This window comes from Mytilus trossulus, chromosome 11, assembly GCF_036588685.1.
Source record: "Mytilus trossulus isolate FHL-02 chromosome 11, PNRI_Mtr1.1.1.hap1, whole genome shotgun sequence".
NCBI classification, from domain to species: domain Eukaryota; kingdom Metazoa; phylum Mollusca; class Bivalvia; order Mytilida; family Mytilidae; genus Mytilus; species Mytilus trossulus.
Window position 1 is genome coordinate 34,844,182 of NC_086383.1, and position 23,836 is coordinate 34,868,017.

At 31.5% G+C, this 23,836-nt stretch overlaps 1 protein-coding gene across 1 annotated transcript; it reads right to left on the reverse strand.

The window, feature by feature from the left end:
• Positions 1–7,884: 7,884 nt before the first annotated feature.
• LOC134691020 (sphingosine-1-phosphate lyase-like) lies at positions 7,885–20,686 on the reverse strand. Its single transcript, XM_063551210.1, has 12 exons — positions 20,376–20,686; positions 19,497–19,646; positions 18,131–18,233; positions 17,517–17,682; positions 16,661–16,777; positions 15,597–15,748; positions 14,009–14,108; positions 13,056–13,170; positions 12,247–12,368; positions 11,389–11,491; positions 10,612–10,730; positions 7,885–8,193 (listed from the first exon to the last, which is right to left on the reverse strand). Exons 1-12 carry the CDS (start codon positions 20,638–20,640, stop codon positions 8,074–8,076), a joined length of 1,632 nt encoding a protein of 543 aa, XP_063407280.1. The 5' UTR covers positions 20,641–20,686; the 3' UTR covers positions 7,885–8,073.
• Positions 20,687–23,836: the final 3,150 nt, after the last annotated feature.

A 23,836-nucleotide genomic window follows, 5' to 3' on the forward strand; every position in this document is an offset into this window, starting at 1 on the left:
AAGAAGAAAGAATTTTATAATTCAAATTGTTATCATTTTGAAAAAATAATTCGCCATCTCTCCCCTTTGCCATTTTTACTGCCGGAGATTTTGATGATTGTGACCAAAAGGAATTATCTTTTCTTGCTAGCGGAGTAACTGGAATCCCATGCTTAATAGGAACGAAGCGTGTTTGTTGTGAATCACCAACAAAACTGAACGGCATAGATCTGATAGGTGTTCTAGAACCTTTTATTTTGCTTTGGTTATTCACTGGGAGTTTCCATGGCACAAAAGGTTTCCATGTTGTACTTGGGAGAGTTGTAGAAGATGTCTTAAACGTTGTTTTGAAATCTGGCGATCTAAAAGAAGAGATGGTCATACTATTTGGTTTGGTCAGTCCACTGAAATAATTTGGTACCTTTTTGTTAGCAAGGGTTCCAATAAATTCATTTCGCAGCTCATCCGCATAGGTCTCAGTGTGCAATTTATTAGACATTAAATGGTGTCCAATCAAATCAAGCCTAATTGGATATGTGGAATCTATGTTATTTTTCATTGTCTGTCTGTTCAGTGTGACAGTGGTTTGTGAATTTACATCATTAAAGTCATGTGACTTCATTTTGTATATATTTAATGCTTGTTTTGTATTGGGTATATTTGTAGATCTTTCCGTCACGTGATTCGTGTTTTTCGGCAAATATTTCTCATCTTTTGAAATCGCACTTGGTTTAGGAAAACTTAATTTTGTTCCTTGTCTATGAACTATTTCTGCCTGCAAGAACTGATTATTGATGGTCTTATTTCTTTTACTGAATGTTTGATCATTCTGAAAATTGTTATAATTTGGATATGCCTGTCGTGTAAGAGATTCATAATCACTTCTCTTTAAGTCCGCTCTTTTGGCAAATCCCTCTGCATGGTTTTGTTTATTTCGATGATACCATCTTGTTTCAAAACTATCAAAGACAGCAGGCGGAAGCTGTCTATATGGTCTTATTTCATCGTCATCATCGTGACGATTGATCTTTGCTTTTTTAATATAATCATCATTGCTTTCTCCTAACAGTGGAGTCTCTATATATTTATAACGTTTGTCATTTAATAAATACAGTCTCCTTTTTAAAACATCAAATTTATCATCGTCGTCGTGCTCTTCATGATTTGATAAGGCATTGTAGGTATATGAGGGATGTACATCCAGAGGGTTTTTCATTGGCGCTATCTGTGAAGAATACTTTATACCACCGCCTTTAAGCATAGAGAACAAACCCTTTTGTGATTGATTTTCATAATTAAGACCATGTCCAGGCTTTGCCAACGGCAATTGTGGTTTCAAAAATCTATCGTCTCTCAGTTTATTCAATGTATTTGAAATCCTCCCATCCAGACTCTGTAAACTGTCGTATTTTCTTTCATTTTCGGCGATCCTTTCGTTATAATAATGACAAGATCTACATTTGCCGTAGACATGTTGAAAAACCTATATTAAAAGAAACATACATTTTAAAATATGACTGCATAAAGTGTTTTAGTTGTAGCTAGTGATCTAAACTAATATATAGTATTTTTACATGCGTTTGTTTGTAGAAGTTTTCGACTATTAGTGGTTGATATCTTATTCTTTTGTGAATACTGTATCATTTTGTTTTAGGACAGTGGATTGTACAAACATATTTTTGAAAAAACATTACTTCAGTCGTAGGTCAAAAGTGTTGGAAATTCTACTGAAAATATTTCTTTTGTAAATAAAAGAACTTTTCCCATTAGACATGTTAGATACAAAATGTTTATAGTTTCTTGTTTTCATTATGAAATACGTTTTGATTTTTTTCTGATTAACATTGTAAGGACAATTACTGTTTAAAGACAAATATGAATTTCTGCAAAACAAATTTTTTTATAGGAACAAATAACACTTAATTTTGATTATTGTATACAAATAATCATTTAGCAGTAATGACATGCCATAAAACTTTTTTATAATAACAATAAAACATCTCTGCATAATTGTTAAATTTGACATTATAAATTTCATCAAAATTAGATCTCAAATTTGTTATAATAGATTATTTGTTAAATACAATATTAAGGGATATTGGGATAGGTTAAACACGTTTGACCTTAAACTATATTATTCATTTGAAGTTCGTACAAAGAAGTTTTAAACCGTTAATAATTGTTCGTATAATCTTTTATTATCTTTTACCATTTAAATAGCTATACGATTTAAACGTTAACGATAAAATTAATACCAAAAAGAAAACAATTGCTATATATCGAAACTTTTTTCCGAAAATTTGCCATAGTTGAACGACTCAAAAGTTAAATAATCGGTTTTTTGTTGTTGTTGGTTTTTTTAAGTTTTGAAGTGTTAAAGTGTTCGAATCACTAAGGTTTTTCTATTCTAGTCATTTATGGCGTTAGTCGTTGAGGCACAAGTTTTTGATTATTTTTGTTTTCGGTACTATTCAGTTTTGTGTTTGAATTTTTGTGATTCGAACGCGACGGATCAATCTTATATCAAGACTTAACGACCGTACTAGGGTACTACATTTCAAATCTGGTATATATGGTGATTTGGTCTGTGTTGCATATCAGGTTTTAACATTTGCCACTGAATACGACTTTTGAATTGCATTATGTGTGACTACATGCATAGCAACAGATGCGTACGTTGAATCTTTTAGTGTGTGCGTTAGTTAACTCTGATATTGATGAAAATACATAATGATTCCCAGCAAGACCAAACAATCCTATTGTCAAACTTGATTGCACTCTTTCATTACAATCAATTAGTCATTATTAATATGTTTATCAAATAGCATAATTGATGCGGAAGCAATTATTAAATTGTAATGTACTGTAATTTAATTACAACTGTCTCTCTCTGTAACTGGAACTGGTACTTAGTGCACCAACAATGGACTTTTAGTCATACTTTGACCTATAATGGTTTACTTTTACAAATTGAGACTTGGATGGAGAGTTGTCTCATTGGCACGCAAACCATATCTTCTTATATTTGTTTAATTTAAAAAATATATATCTATTGACATACATGATGTCCTTAAACGAGTACGAATAAAAATGAAGAGGGTTTTAATTTTTTTCGTTAAAATTTATTTCATTATATTTTACTTGTCAATGATACTTTAAAAATGCTGTTTTGTGTTTCTGATATTTGCATTTACTCGTAAACGGCATGATTCAAATATTCGTCAACAAATTTTTGGATTATTCAATGGTTAAATTATTTAGAAATAAGATGGTTTCAATTTCAAATAAATTTAATTTGTAGATTGCTGAGATTCATAAGAACAAAAAAAAAAATAACTATAACATGAAGAAATATATTCAGTCAAAACAAAATTTTAGTATTCTTTATTCTTTTAGCGTGGACTATATACATTGAAGCATATGATTTATATTAACGAATCTTTTCAGATTAGAAGGCTGTCCTTATAGCTTTCCAATTTGAAAAAAAAATACTTTTTAGAAATGAAACCTTGTTGTTCTTCACTGGTTCTGTTGAAAGCAAGTGTTTGATTTTTTTAGTTTTTAAGAGTTCTCCTTTATGAATTTGACTTGTTGTTAAGAAGATGTGATGTATTTGTAAGTACAAGACATGTAATTTGTAAGTCTTGTATGCTTTTTAATTTTGATTTCTTGTGTACAATTTGGAGTTTATTATGACGTCCATTATCACTGAACTAGTATATATATTTGTTTAGGGGCCAGTTGAAGGACGCCTCCGGGTGCGGGAGTTTCTTTCGCTGCATTGAAGAACTATTGGCGACCTTCTGCTGTTATCTGTTCTATGGTCGGGATGTTGTCTCTTTGACACATCCCCCATTCCCATTTTCTATTTTATGTTCAAAAGAAGTAAACGTTAATGAAGGGAGCAGATCTGGGTAAATGAATATAAAGATTTTTAATCAGTTATGCGTTTACAATAGGCATACTCATTAATGTTTTACAGCATTCTTATGAAATTTGAGTCAAAATCATGTTCGTTAAACAAAAGTCTATTATATATTTAATATGGATGGCTGGTAGAGATTTTGTAAGGTTGATTCCGAAACGTATGTCGTTCTCCTTAATTTGTGCAATATCGCGCTAAATCTTTGGAACACATTCATTGATGAATGAATTTTAAAATGCATTTGCAACATTTTTAATCTATGTTTAATTATTAAAATTGAAATGTACGCCAAAAAAAGTTTTGTGTGATTAACTACATTGGGTATGTTTTAACCTTAAGTTAATTGTTGGAAACAAAATCATATTTTACAGACATGGTACGTAAAATCTATTTCATTAGGGTGTCATGTGTTAGAGCAAACGACAACAATTGATTAAAATGTACTGCTAGTGGCAAATATTTCATGCGGACACAAAACATAGATATATCAAATATAAGAGTAGGTGCAGCAAAGTAGGATACATTGGATGGAAGGAATGAAGTTCTAACTGCCACTGGAAAAGATGCTTTATGTTGAGGAATTAGTCAATAAGACAGATGGTAATAAGTTGCTTTGAAGAACAAACATCATTAAGACTATTACATTAATCAGTCATTTAAAATATTAAGTTATTCTTTCTGTATCTAAGAAACCAGTATTGACAAAAGTATGAAGAGAAAACTGTTTTATTTTTGGGATTTATTACAAGAATATTTGACACTTTCATAAAATAAGTTGTTGACACCAGGAGATGTTCTGTAAGGATCCATATACATTTTTCTTTAGCAAATTGTAATTGATGTTTACGCGATTCAAGACAAATCAGAAGAAAAGGAGAGACAATACTCTCTTTGCGTTTAAACAATTGAGTAACTAATTATTTAAGAAAAAAGTATGAACACAAGACAACGATTCTAACCCAGATGTTTATAGATTGGTATTAAAATGTATACAGTTGTACATCATAATGAAAAATTATTCAATAAAAAGTAAAATCACAAAAATACTGAACGGAAAATTAATAATCAAATGGCAAAATCAATATCGCAAACACATCAAACGAATGGATAACAACTATCATATTCCCGACTTGGTACAGGCATATTCTTATGTAGAAAATGGTGGATTAAACCTGGTTTTAAAGCTAGCGAAACCTCTCACTTGCATGACAGTCGAATCAAATTTCATTATATTTACAAAGATGTGTGAACAAAACAAACAATACATTCAATAGGTATATAGTTCTCAAAGGTACCATGTTTATTAACAAAATACGAAGAAAAGTTTTCAAACTGGCAATTGTATAAATTATATAAAATATATTCTTTTTATCACATATCATTTATTTTTAACTTCATACTTAATTGTGTCAGTTCTATTTTTAAAAGTTATGTTTTTTTTAATAATTAATTTAACTTTTTTTATTATGTGAAAAATTCGAATAATTTTAAACATTTTTGACATTATTGACTATGTTTTACAATTTGTATTTGTTAAATAGTTATATATTTGTATAGTTGTATATATATAGTGTCTCATAAACCTATCTAGGCTTGGTATTTGTCTTATTTTAATATTGTGCAATGTATATAATATAATCTGTATAAAACTTTGTACACAAGTATGTGACAATTTAATAAAATAAATTATTATTATTATTATTTTTTTTATAAAAGTCCATTGTATGGGTCTTTCAATAAAAAAAACCCAACATTGGCAATCATACCACATCTTCTATTAAAAAGAAAATATCTTAAGTAGCATACTGGTTGTATGCAAAATAAATATGAAAAAAATCACAGAATCTTTGTAAAAAGTATGTAGGTTGCATAAAGCCTAAGTAATTGTGGTATTGACAAATATTAAAGAATATAGACTTACAATTTTACTTTGATATTCTGCTGTTTGGTGGTCTATGCTTTTAGCAGCATCATGCACATTCAACCAAGATGACTTTCTAGGTGCGATTCGAATAATTTCCAAATATGCATTACAAACAACTATATTCCAAATTAAAATTGTAAGCAACATCTCTTCAAAAATTCCAAGCAAAGAAAAATTCACTTCTAAGCATATCAAAGTTGTTTTTTACAAAACCTATATAATTTTTATATATTGACTAATAATAGTTTATAATTTGTTGTTCCTGAACCATTGATAAGTGTATTGAATAGTTGACATGAAAGAGGTTACAGAGGGGTGTTCGGACAAACTTGTTCTGCTTCCAAGCTAATTTTGTTGATTGATTGAAATAGACATGTTTGTTTAAATGGTGATGTTGTCAAACGAATACTGCACTTGCAATAAACTATTAAAGATGTCACACCTCCGCAGTTTTTTTTTAAACGTCGGTTCAAAATAATTTATACCCCAAAAAATATTCATTAAATAAAGATCCCTTATAACAAAATGACAGCTCTATTTAAAAAAATATGGCAATCAATTTTACTAATACACAAATTTGTCAATCAAATAATTTATGGTATGCCATTTTGTTAAATATGAAAATGTCATGAGGATAATAAACCAGCATTAGAACAAAAGCTTTCATAATAATTAATATTTATGCAGTGACATTGTCATTTTCGGGTAATTAAAAAGTCTTGTGGTTTGTATTTTTTTGTAATGCAATACAAGGGAGTTAAATCATGTAAATATTTGTAATGACTACATTACAAAAAGGGTTTTTCTACCGCAAGAAATAACAGTCCTTGACAAGTTTGGCATACCATTTTTGGAATTTTTATATGTGAATGCTCGGTAGTTTCGAAATTGCCAAAGAGGGACGAAAGATGCCAGAGGGAGAGTCAAACTCATTGATCGAAAATAAACTGAATTAGTAGCGTATTTTCCTTTGCAATATTATGAAGATAAACCATTTCCCGACCACCAGCAATATATAGCCATAGCGAGATCACGATTAACCCACACAATTTAGAATTTTTTGTTCGGTTTTTAATGATCACCAACTTCGTTATTGAACCTGTCTTCCAATTGATTCGCATTGAGCGGGTTTTATGCCCTCCAGCAGAATAAAGGCAAAGTCGGATTTGGCCCAACAAAACGGAATTTTTGATTTGCAATAATCTTGAATAATTGTAAACTTCGTTTAAGAAATCGCCTTCCAACTGGTTCCATTCGAGCGCTTCTGATGAGTCTTTTGGTTCTTTGTAATATAGCCGGGTGTCTGTGTGGCGTCTGTGTGACGTGTTAAACTATAATTATTGATCAGCATATAGATTTAAAATGTTTATGTTTTAAATTTTGAAAAAGAACAAGATATCATTTTTTTATTATAAATAAGGCCGTTAGTTTTCTCGTTTGAATTGTATTATATTGTCATATCGGAGCCTTTTATAGCTGAATATACGGTATGGGCTTTGCGCATTGTTGAAGGCCGTACGGTGACCTATAGTTGTTAATGTCTGTGTCATTTTGGTCTCTTGTGGACAGTTGTCTCATTGGCAATCATACCACATCTTCTTTTTTAAAGATATTAACAAATTCGAAATACATTTACGTGACAATTCTACGTTAAGAGAATGTGTATTAGAGATATAGTTACAGTTCATTACCTGACTCTTTAAAAATGACAAAAAAATATTAATTGATATGTACATACAAAATAATTGCAAACTTTTTTATATATATTTTAATGCAATTATAAAAAAAGGCTTCGATAATTTCGAATTATTTTGAGATTAAGGAACGTATCTCTCTCATGAATATATGTAGCTCTGATTGCATGTCTGGGATTGGCATTATGTTGATCTTTCTTAGTTGTGTAAGGTCATCAACGTTCCATTTTGGTTTTGGACTTCATTTATTAAATACATGGGTCTCGAGCATTGCTGAAGAGAGCTTAAATTTTAAATGCGCAGCTGGTACAATAAACTTAGTACAGTTAATGCTATTTAAATAGAATTGATAAAAACACATATAAAATAATTTTTTTTATTCATAACTTCCCGTAAGCAGTTAGTCCAAAATTATTCAGTAGATTCTTCCATATGGTACAGACGACAGAATAAAACTTCAATTTTATTTGAATCTCGTTCTTAGTACTTTCAATAATTTCCTCGTTATACTAGTACTTGTTTTGACAAACAAGTTAGATTTCACAAATATATCATTTATAGACTTCACTAAAGAACTCAACAAGGAAATCCGAAACAATGGTTTTGTCAGGGATCGTTCCAATCATTCCATACATTGCCGCAGTACCCTTCTTAGCAAGGGTCTTGTTCTCCTACAATAAATAAATAGCAAATATAGAGGTATTCAATCGATGGGTAGTTAACTTCAAACCCTATTTTTATTCAACAAATGCTTGGTAGCTACCGACCTATAACTGTTTAACATAACCATCGAGTGGTAGCTATATACATATATACAGTAAATAATTTCAGCCTGATGCGTCCATTTTGATATTTACATCATCTGACAATTTAAAATCTAATAACGGCATTTTTTTTTCAAATACAATCAAGTACTGTATAATTATTTTCCAGACAATTCAAGACCCAATAATTGATCGTCGATTCTTCAAACAGCTGTTCACCTGAAATATGCCGTTTTAGTTTAAAGGGGTTTACTATTTATAGTCACAACGGTCTACGAGGGACATTGTCGATATGTAAATGGAGAATGTGTCAATGTGACACAGATGATAGCCCCGCTTGTATATAACGTTGTGAAATACAATGAGCAGCCATATTTTCACATCATATCAAACAGATAGACATGCAAAAAAATTGACGATTATACGTTACATTTTCGTAATACATGATGATAAAATCGTGCACAGAAGACTAAGCTAATGATATATACATGCATTGGTTCAAGAATTTGATACACATTATTTTTCACCAGTCACTCGTTTCATATGACTTTAATCGACTGCAATCGAATTGTATAAAAAGTACTGAATTAACTGCAGTCAATTAGTCTAAAAAGTGACTGAAAGACTGAACATGACTAAATATTTTTTTGTTCAGTCTTATCAGCTGATGTTCTGATAAAAATTACCGTTTTAGACTAAAATTCGTTCAAATGAATAATATAGCATAGTGACATCAGCAAGCATTGAAGTAAATGCATAACCAGTTCGACAATTGCAGATGCATTTACAGCAGTACATGTCAGTACCAGGAACAAACTAACAACAATTTGTCTGATTGACATCACTAGACATGTTGACCTATGACGAAGATATGAATGTCGTGTCAGATGGGAAACTGAGACATTTTTATGATCGTCCAATAATTGATAGGAATGAACAAATTATGACGTGTCATTTGTCAGCCGAGAAATCGAGACATGGTGACGATCAACCAAATATTTAAAATATAACCATTCAATTGCCCGACGGAAAATTACATCTATTCGTCCACTTATTTTTTTGTATAACCATTCATATGTACGAAGGAAAATGCATTTATTAGAGCAATCGTATTTTGTTTAAGCATTCATTTGCAAGGAGGAAAAAATGCTTCCCTTAAACAAACGGTCATTCTTTTACGTCATTACAAACCATAATAACAAAGGTATTTCGGTGTAATACACAATTTTACAATGATTTTTATATGAGGGTCTGAATAAGGGTTATTAATGTCCGTATTCTTTTATCTTTTAAACCATTTTCCCCTTTACATTGCGTACGTTTGATGTTTTTGATCTTTTGATTTAGCCATTTGATTAGGGACTTTCTGTATTGAATTTTCCTTGGAACTCGGTATTTTTGTTGTTTTTCTTTTAATCAGTTTTCCCATTATTCGCTTTTTTTATTCGTAATTTCATGCATCAAATTCTGCATTTTTTTTTAATTATTATTATTTTTATTTTGTAAACATAATCAATACTTGTCTAAGAATGAAAGTTTAAAAATATCATATGATAACAAAATTTAAGTTCTGTCAACAGCTTGCATAGCCACAGTAAATGTATAAATAACATCAAGTGAATATAGTCACTTATTCCTTTACATTTCACTTAGTTTATATAATTTCAAAATACAGAGCCTACCGTTTAATAGATTAAGAACATAGAACATGAAACACTCATCTAAGTACGAAACTCAGTTTGCTAGAGTTATTTCGAGAAAACATTTAAAATAATTAAAAAAATTGTTGTATAATAATAATCCTGAATTTTAACATTTAATGAGACAGATATAAATCTGTATGAAATGAAAGATTCAATAATTATAACGCCTTATACAGCAACAACTATCATATTGGTGTGACATTATAACTTTGTTATAATAATTGTCATATCAGACAGAGGTGAACAACCTGACTGACGTATAAGATAATGAATGGATGATGAAGCATTTTCTTATGTATAATTAATTTCTTTCTTTTTGATATGCAAAAATAAAGGCGACAATAGTATACCGCTGTTCAAAACTCGTTAATCTATGGACAAAAAACAAAATTGGGGTAACAAACTAAACTGAGGAAAATGCATTAAATATAAGAGGAGAACAACGACACAACATTAAAATGTTACACACACAGAAACGGACTAAGCATTATACATAAATCAGATCATAGAATATAATTTCCCAGCCGAAATTAAAAAAACCCATTTTTTTTCAATTTGAAATGATAAAATGTTTACCACAACTATAATGACATCTACGAAAAGTTAAGTACTGGTAACAAACCTTGACTTCAGCAGTGCTGTCTTTAAGATCCCGGATGAAGTCATCCGCTATAGCAGTATGGCGTGGCAAGATAGAACAATGAATACAACTAGGTTTCTGGTTCCTTTCTATCGTCCATCCTGTATAAAAAGATATTGTAAAACGATTGGTTAATTGTAGGTGTTTAAAATTTATGCTATCTTCAGGCCTTGTGGTCATAAAACTTTCGAGTAAAATTTTTGTACTCGTACTCGAAATTCAACCAATCAAAATGCTGGATTTCATGTTTCGAGCATGATTTTTGTACTCCGAGCACTGAGCAAAGTTTTATGACTTCAACCCCAGAACTGGGAATGAAATATGAGCAATAATACTGTATTAGGCCAACACGCGGAGTCGTATTTCTAACGTCCTGGTTAACAGGGAGACCTGTCACAATACCCGGACACCTAATTCTGACTCTGAACAACCTGTGTTTGCTATTACTTCGAGGCTGTTTATGAGTATCAAAATATAAAGCATTTTAAGAATAAAGAACTGCATTCATGCCATGGACAATTTTTTTTAATAACTTTAATTAATACTCAGTACATTGTACACAAATCCGATAAAAAAGAATTCTTCATTTTTAGTCATGATGCTGTCAGTGCTTTTCGTTTTTTTAAATTTATTTTGAAATCTCTATGTTTTTGCTGTTAAATTTTCCACATACACACAAAGATATGAATTCGTCCTACGTTTTATTGCATTAGTTTTAATTTAAAATCATGATGTGTAGGGACCAGATAAAAATATAACCTTTCTTCTCCATCGCATCAGCGACTGCATATATATCTAAATCTTTATCACATGGTCCTATAGCAAAAGCGGTCATATCCGGTTTACCCATAATCTTTAAACCCTGAAAGTAGTTTAGCAATTTAAAACAGTTATGAAAGGTCAATGTGTGTGCTCTTTTTGGTGTGTTGTGTATTTAAGGAAAATAATATCATCAATGTATCTGTCAAACAGGTTGTTTTGTTTCGCTGCACTTGTTTCGTCGATTTACATGTATTTTTGTATGTTTCATTTTTTTCATGGCGTTGTTAGTTAAAATAAATTGACAAAACTACGGCTAAAACAATAGTACACAAAACAAAACATACAAAAACAAAAGACTTATATTTGACTAATATAGTTATGAATAATTAAAAGAGTACACATAGTTTAGTCTTACAATGTAGATGCATGCTTTTTTATTAGTTGTTAGTGGCTTTAAACTAGCTGTCAGATATCTCTCAGATCTATTCATTGTGTCTTTTTGTGTCGGGATACATAAGTACCCGGCCACGTTCACTTATATTTTTGTCCATCTGATGAGTTAAGCCTTTTCCAACTGATTTTTATAGTTCGTTCTTATGTTGTACTGTTATACCACTGTCCCAGGTAAGAGGGAGGGTTGGGATAGTTGCCTCTTGGCAATCATATTTTTTTTTTATATAACATAGGAACTTAAGGAAAGAAAAAGACAAAAGAGATAAAGATCAAAATCACATTTTTGCTATAGACTAAATGCAAAATGAAAAATCAAATATTGTTGATTTTAATTTGTGTTCTAGTAAATGATTTATTTATATTCGTTTATACACGATAAACAATTTAATTTGTCATACAAACCTCTATTTCATTAACGCCTTTCATCATTTTTTCTGTTGTATCCATGAGTTCCTTAGCTTTATCCATAAATCCATTCACACCTAAAGCTTTTAGGGAAACCCAAGCTGATGCTATAGTACCTCCTGCAAAGACGCAACTCTTCTTCAATTTTAAAATAATGTTTGAAATAGTACGTAACTCAGTGGAAATTATGTTTAAAAAAACGTTTGAAAACAAAATAATTTAACAGATTTTCGTGGTTGTTTATGCCAGACAGCGCCATTAATAGCAGTTGACAAATACGACCTGTCAAAAGTTATGTAACTTTAATGGTGAAAGTACTTTCGCTAACTACCTTAAGGAGGTAGACCTAAGTTAAGGGAAATAACTCTTTAACTCATCTGTACGCTTATGTCAACCATTTTCATCAAAATAGTCTAAGCTTCTAGGTTACAAAGATTATTACTAATCTGTATCAGATAAATGCTTTAAATACATTGATGAAACTTGACTTTTACAAACACATCACTGAATTAAAGAGTTATCTCCCTGAACCAAGGTCTACCCCCTTAATGCATAGGAAATCCTAGAATTATTTCAAAGATAAGGAATTATGTTTACACATCCCGTATATGTTACAACGAACATCAGATAATAATTTCCAATATGTTAGAGAAAAATAATTTCCAAGCATACAAACAGTTAATTCAACTTCTCAACCTGAAGTATTTCAATATCCGCATTTCTAATTGTTCAATTATTCTAATTCCCGTTTGTTTAAATCTGTTTACATGTATTTAACGTCTGTTTTATTGATTAAGCAAGCATACCTCCTCGTGTTCCCGCCATTGAAGGAGAACCATAAAGTCCGCCTGGCCATTCAGGGTACGTATAAATCTGATGTTTTCTAATCTCAGCATTTCGGTAAACTATAACGCTTGATCCCTATAAAAATCACATAAAAGGGTATATTTACAATAGCTATCACTGACAGTGTATGTGTTGCGTAGTGAACATTTTACAAATAATCATCACGACGAAATAGCCGGTAAAAAATGAATACTACATAATTGAATATTTTTGGAAGATGATTTTGTCTGATTTGAAACAAAAACGGTTCATCGAAGGCAAAACGAATGATTATTTCATAGTGAAAAATCAACATTAAGTTACATTAGCTCTGAAATTGCTCCGACTTTATTTTTAATGGCACTGCTACTGTATACATCTAGGGTCCGAGAAAATTTTTTAGACATTTTAAATATAAACTTACTGACGAGCGAAATGAAACGATGATATTGTTGTACGTATCAAAGCAACACACTATACGATCAAACGCCTACTACACCCCTAAATGTCCCTTATTAATTCTGATGTGTAGATATTCTGCGGTATAAGTATGTAAGTCTTTCTGGCCACTAATGCTTTTGGTTTTTTTTTCCAGAAATAAAATCCATAGGAACAACTACCATGGAATTGTTTTTCTACTGAATTTATTTCAAAAGGAGATTATTCACTGCCGGGGTAAAAAAGATGTGCATTGTCACAATACGGCGTTTAAAAAAACAAATAACTTCGGTTAAAATGAATATATTTTATATTTTAACTTTAACTCCCTTGGCGGGAAAAGAAAATGCAGGTTTTGGGATAACGAGCTTGGGATGTCTTTTATAATCGATGTTTAGTTAATTATTTTTTCAGTCGAACTATAATGGACGATTATATTTCACTAGGCATAAAAAATGACAATAACTGTATTTAGAATAAAACTTAGTCTATATACCTTTACTGAATAACCGTATTTATGAACATCAGCTGATATTGAAGTTACCCCGGGTAACCGGAAGTCAAATGGTGGTATTTTGTATCCTAGTTTCTCTACCCTGTTAAAATACAATCAACACGTCAATATTTCACCAACTGAAATAAAGTAGTAACTCATTATGTTCACAGTTAACGTTACTATACAACAGTTTGATATATGTGCTTTATAATATACTGAATATTTACAGTTATCTAATTTAATAATGAATCCCGATAACATGTTTAACCCCGCCACATTATTTATGTATGTGCCTGTCCCAAGTCAGAAGCCTGTAATTCAGTGGTTTGTCGTGTTACAAATTTGTTTTTCGTTCATTTTTTTTACAATGCCGTTAGTTTTCTCGCTTGAATTGTTTTACATAGTTTTATCAGACCTTTTATAGCTGACTATGCGGTTGGGCTTTGTTCATTGTTGAAGGCCGTACGGTGACCAATAGTTGTTAATGTTTGTATCATTTTGGTCTTTTGTGGATAGTTGTCTCATTGGCATTCATACCACATCTTCTTTTTTATAATTTCAAGTCATTTTAAACTGTTTTTACAGTTTGTTCTTATGTTATGCTCTAACACCATTGTTCCAAAAGAGAAGCAAAATTTACAAAAAGAACATCCAATCTAATAAGGGGGGAAAATGACAACGTCATCGCTAAAATATATAACAAACAAACAGCACAACTCAACTCAACTCAAAACATAACATATAAAACTAAATATATCAGGTGCTCCGCAAGGATAAGCATGTCCTCAACTTATGTCAGCCAAACTCTGGGTAAATTCTCATTGGCAACCATACCACACCTACTTTATCAAGCTTTACTTTCTTTATTGCTAAAAAATATATTTCGTAAATGATCGTTTGGATGGTATTTAACGCCATATATACAAGAATAGTGCGCTATGACGTGGCGAAAAAAGGCAGAATTACGATACCCAGGGAATATTGTGACCCATTATTCAAAGACAACCTGACAACGCAATGGCAAAAAAAACCCAAACAAACGAAAAACGACCACAAGATAATAAGTCTAAGAAACACAATGTACCAAATAAAAAATGAGCAACATGAATCCCAACAAAATACCGGAGGTGATACAAAGTGCACCGTAATGTGAAACTTTAGCGATAAAAAAGCGGTTTTTAATCGTGACAAAAAGTCCCTATAAACACCTGTTCATACCTTCCAAATTTCAATACAACATTGTCTTTGTTTTCCATTGTTTAACTGTTATTGTTGTTTTCTATTTCATATACTTCCTTGATAACTTGATATTTACGTTTCTGTGGGAGCATTAGTCCATGCATACAAAATTTCTTGGATTAAAGATGGAAAATTCAATTTTTGATTTTGAGTCTTTTTTCCAAAGTATGCATAAAAGTTTTTAGAACATAGGCACACGTATTCCACGAAAATTGGTAATCCTTAAAGATAAACGGATTCGTAGTAAATATATTGTTTGTGAAGTTTTTTTTATGAATATACATTGTTTCAGCATATTAAAACAATTTGAAAATAGCTTCCAATACACATTTTCAGAATTTATACACACCATGGAAGCATGAATCCACCAAAGCAAGCATCTACATGTAATGGCAGACCTTTTGCTACAGCTAAGTCCGATAACTCTTTGATAGGATCAATAACACCGTGACAGAACTGAGGTGCTGAAGCAACTAGCATCACTGTATTCTCGTTTATAGCCTGATGAAACATCAATAACCAATTAATTGTTTGTTTGTGTTAAACGCCACTTGTTATTTTCCTTCCTTTTCTATACGTCCCCCTCCCCATCGTCGGAACCTAGACAACTGATGGTGGTCACTTATCGGAATGGTATAAAATTAACATATTCACACTTGTTCTCGTTTATAGTCAAGTTTTTATATGTAGTTTGTTTGTTTGATGGTGTTTAGTGCCACCTTGTGTAGTTACACTTTTAACGACCGTAGCTATATCATTAAGGCTAGTTTTTATTGTTCGAGGAAGTCAGATTCTGCAGAAAGAACAACTGACCGTTAGCAGGAACCCTTGCAATTCTTGTCAATTAAGATTGGAGACAAACAAAATAATATGTCCAAAAAATATTATTCTTAAATCTGCATATCATCTTATATTATACCAGCGGTACTCTACAGTTATAATCATGCAAACGATTAGTTTTTTTTATGATTGTTACGTCTTTCATTCAATTTAGCGACCTAAGATAAACATCAATTAAAGCAATAAGAAGTATGAGATTACCGCAACCATACCCTAAAACACACATGCACCAACCGTTATTTTCCTGTTTGGAATTAAGCATTATTATGCTTGTTAATTCTACAAATTGTCAACAGGTTCATAGGGTTCAATGCTCGCAATTTACCTAGCACTAACCATTTACACAATCAATTAATACATTCCATATGTGTGGTTTAATTGTCAATCATAAAAGGCAATGTATGTAATAGATTGTGTAAGGGATAGTGTCTCTTTGTTTAAACGTTATATTCCTGTATTCATTAAAAATCAGTGTCAATAAATGATTGATTCGTGTATTTATAGAAAATTATTTCAACCATATCTTAATTTTTTTCTATAATATAAAAAAATCTGACATATAAAATTCCTGACCTCTCTCATGGCTTGTACGTCAGCCCTGAAATCCTCTCCGACTGGTGTATGGATTACTTTCAAACCAAAGTAATGGGCAGCTTTATCAATTGTTGGGTGGACGGTTATTGGTGCTATCTGAATTATATAATAGGTTTTATTTTTGTTGCATGCAAAATTATCCGTACGAAACGTTTCAGAATATAAAGAACTTAAAGTGTTGTGTCTAAAATTAAATAACATAACTTCTTTAATTTGGTCGAATCCCAATTGTTCAAGTAGAATTTTAACATTGACAACGGTTATCATTTTTACCGTTGATCAATAACTTTTTTTAAAGTTTCAATTCCCTCAGGCAAAGTTGAGATTATAGACTCCTCACGTTACCATGCATGCATGTATATAATATTGTCATTAAGTCTTTTGACTATGTGCTGTTAAGTGGTAATTTTAAATTTATTACAGAAAATAGGAGCTGTAGTATGATTGCCAATGAGAAAACCCAAACCGTATATCCCACTATAAAAGGACACTACAAGAAAAATATGAAACAATTCAATTGTGAAAACTAACGTACAACCTCTTATATATATCACACATTGTACCTTATTTTCTTATATCTATTAACGGCCTAATTTATAGCAAAATAATTTACGAACAGCAAATACGACAGACATGGGCCCAGTATAAACACTGATCTACAGGCTTGTGACGGGCACATCCATCTGTCCAACACGAAACAAATTTAAACCAGTAATATAACTTCATTTTTTGCAATATCAAACTATATTTGGCAACCGTAGGTATTCAATGCATGGTTACGCAATTCAGTAGTAAGGAGAAGAATATTATTTTTTTGATGATGCGGGCAACTCACTATTTCTGGTACTCTAATATTTGGTCTGCTTTTTTTTGCCATATCACGGTAAGTTTTAACAGCCATTAAATTGCTTTCTGTACCACCGGAAGTAACAAATCCAACAACATCCTGATCTCCATTCAACATGGCTGCTGTCATGCTTACAATTTCTGTTTCCATTTTTCTATCATAAAAACAGCAAATATAAGTTTGCTACAATGACTTTTAATGTTATTGTTAATGTCATAACTCTGTATCATGTATAAATGTGTTTGTCATAGTACAAAGTATGGTGATGAAAGTTCTTTGAGTATACTTAACTTCTATACATGTATTTTAAGATCTGAATCAAGGCAGACAACTGACTCCTTGTAAAAAGTTTTCGACACATTAAGATTGAATAAAAACATCTATATACTGTGACCCTGAAAACAAAAGTGTCTGCGCCCTGTGGAATTGTTGTTGTCATTTCGAGTAAAATTACATACATGAAAACACTTATTCGATGTAAATAATAAGATCCTGTTTTACGATTGGGAAGCTGTAGATTTTTAAAATTGACTCTTTTGAGTTGAGCTGACTTTTGCTGATTACTCATACTGTACAATTTTATGTCATCGATAGATACTAACCTGAGACTAGGAAAAACCATAGGATTCAGTGCATTCTCGTGTAGAAACGCATGCAGGAATTCACTAACAATAGTATCATGTTCCACAGAGTGACCGATCTTTTCTGTAATTAAATTAGAAATTTATCAACCGAATTCCATCGACTGTTATGCATGTGACATTTGCCATGCACTGGACGTATATTATACACTGGCAGCGGACATTATTAAAATGTTAACTGTAATATCTATAAAAATTCTCAGACTGATATGCATGAAATATTTGTCTCTGGACGTATTTCACATATATAACTGACATATTATTTTTATAAATATTTTCAATTGTATCTAATCCTCAGGCTGATATGCTTGTAACTTGCCACTGGACGTCTATTATTATAAGTGAAATTTACTTCCCGGCACATTGAAATCTAAAAAATTCGTCAGACTGATTTTCATGTAACTTGCCACTGCGTCTATTATTATAACTGACATTTACTTCTAGGCACCTTCAAATTTAATAAATTCGTCAAACTGATATGCATATAACTTGCCACTGCGTCTATTATTATAACTGACATTTAATTCTAGGCACCTTCAAATTTAACAAATTCGTCAGACTGATATGCATATAACTTGCCACTGCGTCTATTATTATAACTGATATTTAATTCCCGGCACCTTCAAATTTAATAAATTCGTCAAACTGATATGCATATAACTTGCCACTGGACGTCTATTATTATAACTGATATTTAATTCTAGGCACCTTCAAATTTAATAAATTCGTCAAACTGATATGCATATAACTTGCCACTGGACGTCTATTATTATAAGTGAAATTTACTTCCCGGCACATTCAAATCTAATAAATTCGTCAGACTGATTTTCATGTAACTTGCCACTGCGTCTATTATTATAACTGACATTTACTTCTATGCACCTTCAAATTTAATAAATTCGTCAAACTGATATTCATATAACTTTCCACTGGACGTCTATCATAATAACGGACATTTGATTATAAGGCACCTTCAAATCTAATAAATTTCTCAGACTATAAGTCTGTAATATATTCCACTGAACATTATCTTAATCTCTTAATCATATGATGACGTTTCTATAGAATGTACCTTCAAACAAACACCTTTGTATACTGTAATACATGTACTATGTGCCCGTGCATTTAAGTTAGACATACATGAAATTGAGAATGGAAATGGGGAATGTGTCAAAGAGACAACAACGCGACCATAGAAAAAACAACAGCAGAAGGTTACTAACAGGTCTTCAATGTAGCGAGAAATTCCCTCACCCAGACGCGTCCTTCAGCTTGCCCCTAAACAAATATATACGAGTTCAGTGATAATGCATATCTTATAAAATACCTTCAAATTTATCAAATGCCTCTGACTGTAATTTCCAATGTTGATCTATAACGGTATATACGTATGCAAATATTTTCCCTTCTTTTGCTGACTCAGCTTCAGCAGACTGTAATATGTTCATTTGATTTCGAAGTTCTTCAGGTGAAATTCCTAAAATATTAACAGAATATGCTTGTTACAATGACAGAAAGAACAGCGAACCTCCTCAACTCTCCTCTTCCCAAAAGAAAAAAAAAGTAAATGTTTTATAATCGTTTTAATTGCATGGCACCCGAATGTCCATTAGATGACTATTATATATAAAAAAAAAAGGTTACTCGGACTTCCCGTCATGCAAAAATTACTATGATAATGGCATTTATAGTTTGTTTTTGGGTTATGTCCGGTCGGAATAGGTTGTCCATTCTAACGACATGTGGTGGGAGGTAATAACTTAGTCTGTGCATTAAAGAAATCTTGTAAATCATTTACGGGTCCTTCATGGCTGGACTGTTGCATAGGAAGAAATCTTTATCATTCTTTCACTCTCCTGCTAGCATTCAGTCTAGATTCATCATATCCCAGTGAAAGGGAAAAGGGAAACCTTTATAAACTACAGACAATTGATCATAATCTTGAATATGCATGTAATATTTGCAACTGGACGTAAAATAAACTAAAATCAAATCAGACAAATTTTGCCGACAAAACTATTGTTAGATACATTTTACAGAATATACTGAAATTGATGAATATATTTCTTCTAATTTTGATATTTTGTATAACTCATTCTCGAAATTAAGTAACATCCTATAACATTTAGATTAAAAAGTTTATAGTGAAAGGGAAATAACTGGACATTGAAAGAAAGAAATTGTTATTGTAAACTGGATTAATTACCTTCTTTGGGTAGTTGCACTCTCTGAATAGATTCCTTTCCTCCATTTTTCTTAGCTAAAGCAGTAGTATTCACAAAACTTGCCACTTCATTATGTAATACCTTTCCAATTAAGGATTTTACTCCAGGAAGAGCTTTTAATCCTACGACAAGGACACGTAAAAATTCCTCTTTGCCATTCTTAAGATAAATATTTATAAGAATTACAACTACTAAGGTAAACACAATATGTTCGGTAAGACTTATCCAGGAGAAGAAACTGTCCATTTTCAGTATTATTTGTAAGTGTAATGGGGTTTATGTGTACTTTGTTTACATAATGGTGGACTGTGTACCGATTATTTGATATAGACATATTTATCTATTTTCAATTTACGTTAGAAGGATAGGTACATTATATACTCTATGTAATAAATTGAATCTACCTGTAGAAGTGTAGAATGATATTATGTATGCAGTGTGATTTCCGGAAAAGTCTAAATATATTTATATATGTTTAGAAAAAGCGCAATGAATTTAGTAATCCGAGTTTTTCATTAAAATCCTTACAAACAGTTTTCGTTTGTGGGTCAGGGTGAGACCCACTGCTATTGATATTAGCCTTTTTTGAACATTTCATTTCGTGTATTGGGGATCAGGAATAACTTTCATTATTCAATCTATTTTTGTTATCGATTTAAATTCACATGAAGTATTTGCCACTGGACGTTAAGCAAAATTAACGAAGACAGACATATTCTATTAAAATCTATATATATATATTTAAGTTTGTTTTCTTTCTAATATTGCAAAGTTGCTGTCTTATCGTTATCTACCACCACGTTCCCAAAAACAATCGCAGAGTGAATATTTCGGAAATAACAATGACGAAGGTCGAAATGTTAAAACCGATAGGGAACTGTACGACCTTCAACAATAAGCAAACTCATTTGAAGAGGTTTTATAATTTATTTTACTTTAAAAATTCTACTGACTCTATATTTTGGTCTACATCTATAGGTGATACAGAGTTTACGGCATAGAGAATAATGGGACAAGAGAAAAATGACATAAAAAAGTAAACAATACGGAAATGAAGGATCCCACATTTTGGACTTTTTATAAATTGACTGAGTGACATTTTTTTGTGTGTATTTGTCATAATCTGGTCTATATTTTGTTGAGTTCAAATAAAGAGAAACATGCAGATCTGGGGCCTGTTTATCGCATGTGATATTTGTCACTTGACATTACATGATTCATTTTACTGACATGATTTACATGTAATACTTGCAACTGGAAATGATATTTTTTCTACATAGCTGAGACTATTCATAAACATTACCTTCAAATTTATCAAATGCATCTGAATGATTTGCCTGAAATATTTGCCACTGGACATTATTTCAGAGATTCATTTGTACTGATACAGCTTACGAATTGTTCATAGTTATCAAATGTACCCGACTGTAATTATCAATGTTAATCTATGACGGTATACACGTATGCAAATATGTAGAAGAATAAAATATGATTTGTGATTTCCCGACTTTTCCTAATATATGATTGAAAGGTTGTTGTCTGATCGTTATTAACCACCATGTTCCCTTCAGTCATCGATAATAGTCATGAAGGTGTTATTGAAAACTTGTGATCTATAATTTTGTACCTTTATCGTTCTTTTATTTTTTAAATTTAACAAAATTCGCATCATCGCAAAGAAATATTGATAAGAAATATGGTTTGAATCCCAAGTGTGACAACTCAAATTATTTTTCAAATTGTTAAACACTAAAGTAGGGGTAAAATTGGGAATCAGAATACCCTTTTCTTTCAAAAAAAATAACCTTCCTTTGAAGTCAAATGGTAGTTACCTTTTCCTTATTTTGTGTACTATGAGTTTCTGGATGAGGTTACACAGTAGTGTCTGGATGAGGTTACACAGTAGTGTCTGGATGAGGTTAAACAGTAGTGTCTGGATGAGGTTACACAGTAGTGTCTGGATGAGGTTACACAGTAGTGTCTGGATGAGGTTACACAGTAGTGTCTGGATGAGGTAACACAGTAGTGTCTGGATGAGGTTACACAGTAGTGTCTGGATGAGGTTACACAGTAGTGTCTGGATGAGGTTACACAGTAGTGTCTGGATGAGGTAACACAGTAGTGTCTGGATGAGGTTACACAGTAGTGTCTGGATGAGGTTACACAGTAGTGTCTGGATGAGGTTACACAGTAGTGTCTGGATGAGGTTACACAGTAGTGTCTGGATGAGGTTACACAGTAGTGTCTGGATGAGGTTACACAGTAGTGTCTGGATGGGGTTACAGAATAGGGTCTGGGTGGGGTTACAGAAAAGATAAAATGAGCAAAAATTATAAAAATTAGAGAATAATGTGGTGCAAAAATATAAAAAAATAGCTGTGGAATATAAATGACTTTAGTGATGGAATACTGTTCACATAATCAAAAGATGCACAGAATAAAGAAATCATCATAATTATTATTTAAAGAAAAATGTAATGATAAGAATCTTGTACATTCGAATTTAAAGAAAACGCGTTATTTTTTAATATAATAAAAAAAATGCTATATATGCTTAACACTTTAAATGACCCTCTATCATTTACATGTATCATGATGTATCATCATGTTTCATAAAGTGAAAATGAAAATATTTCATCTTGAACTATTTAATGTAATTTGAAATATTTCAGATCCTGATAAAAAAAAATGATTACCCTAGGGTACTGCTGGTATACTAACTTGAACTTTGTTTAAAATATGAGTCTTGATGAAGTTTAAAGAAAAAAGAATAATGAGGGAAAAAATAAAAAAGAGAAAAAATACCTAAAATTAAAGAATGCAGAAATAAATGACCCCTCGTCCCAACCCTTTTACATATTTACTAAGTGACTTTGTATTCTTTTTGTTTTGTTTGTATTTGTCAAAAATTGGTCTATATTTTGTTAAGTTTGAATGACGATAAGCATGTGATCACAATTGATGTGTTTTATATATAACGCTAATAGTTAAAAAAAAAAGTGTTGAATAACTTTGACTACTCTTGATCAAATCCTCAACTTTCAAATTGACAAACAAGTCACTTTTGTGATAAACACTTTGTATATATTGTAAAAAAAATCATTAATTGACCTAATGGTCTTAATCGATTATTAAACGATTGCTTGTTTCTTAACGTCCAGTGGCAAATAATTCAAGACTCATTAAAGTGAGAGGGTTCGCACTATAGAACCAGGTTTAATTAATCCACCATTTTCTACATTTGAAAATGCCTGTACCAAGTCAGGAATATGACAGTTTTTGTCCATTCGTTTTTGATGCGTTTTGTTATTTGATTTTGCCATGTGATTATGGACTTTCCGAATTGATATGCCTCTGAGTTCAGTATTTTTTTGATTTTACTTTTTTCATGCATGTTTAGAAGGATTTTATTCGGCGAACTCGTGTTTTCATAAAAAAAAAA

Excerpts from the sequence above, each read along its gene's own strand:
- LOC134691020 (XM_063551210.1), bottom strand. The coding sequence starts at position 20,640 with ATGGACAGTTTCTTCTCCTGGATAAGTCTTACCGAACATATTGTGTTT. Across the intron at positions 18,234-19,496 it reads GGCATTTGATAAATTTGAAG|AAAAGATCGGTCACTCTGTG; the intron begins GTATTTTATAAG and ends ATTTAATTACAG. Across the intron at positions 10,731-11,388 it reads TGATGCGATGGAGAAGAAAG|GATGGACGATAGAAAGGAAC; the intron begins GTTATATTTTTA and ends CTTTTTATACAG.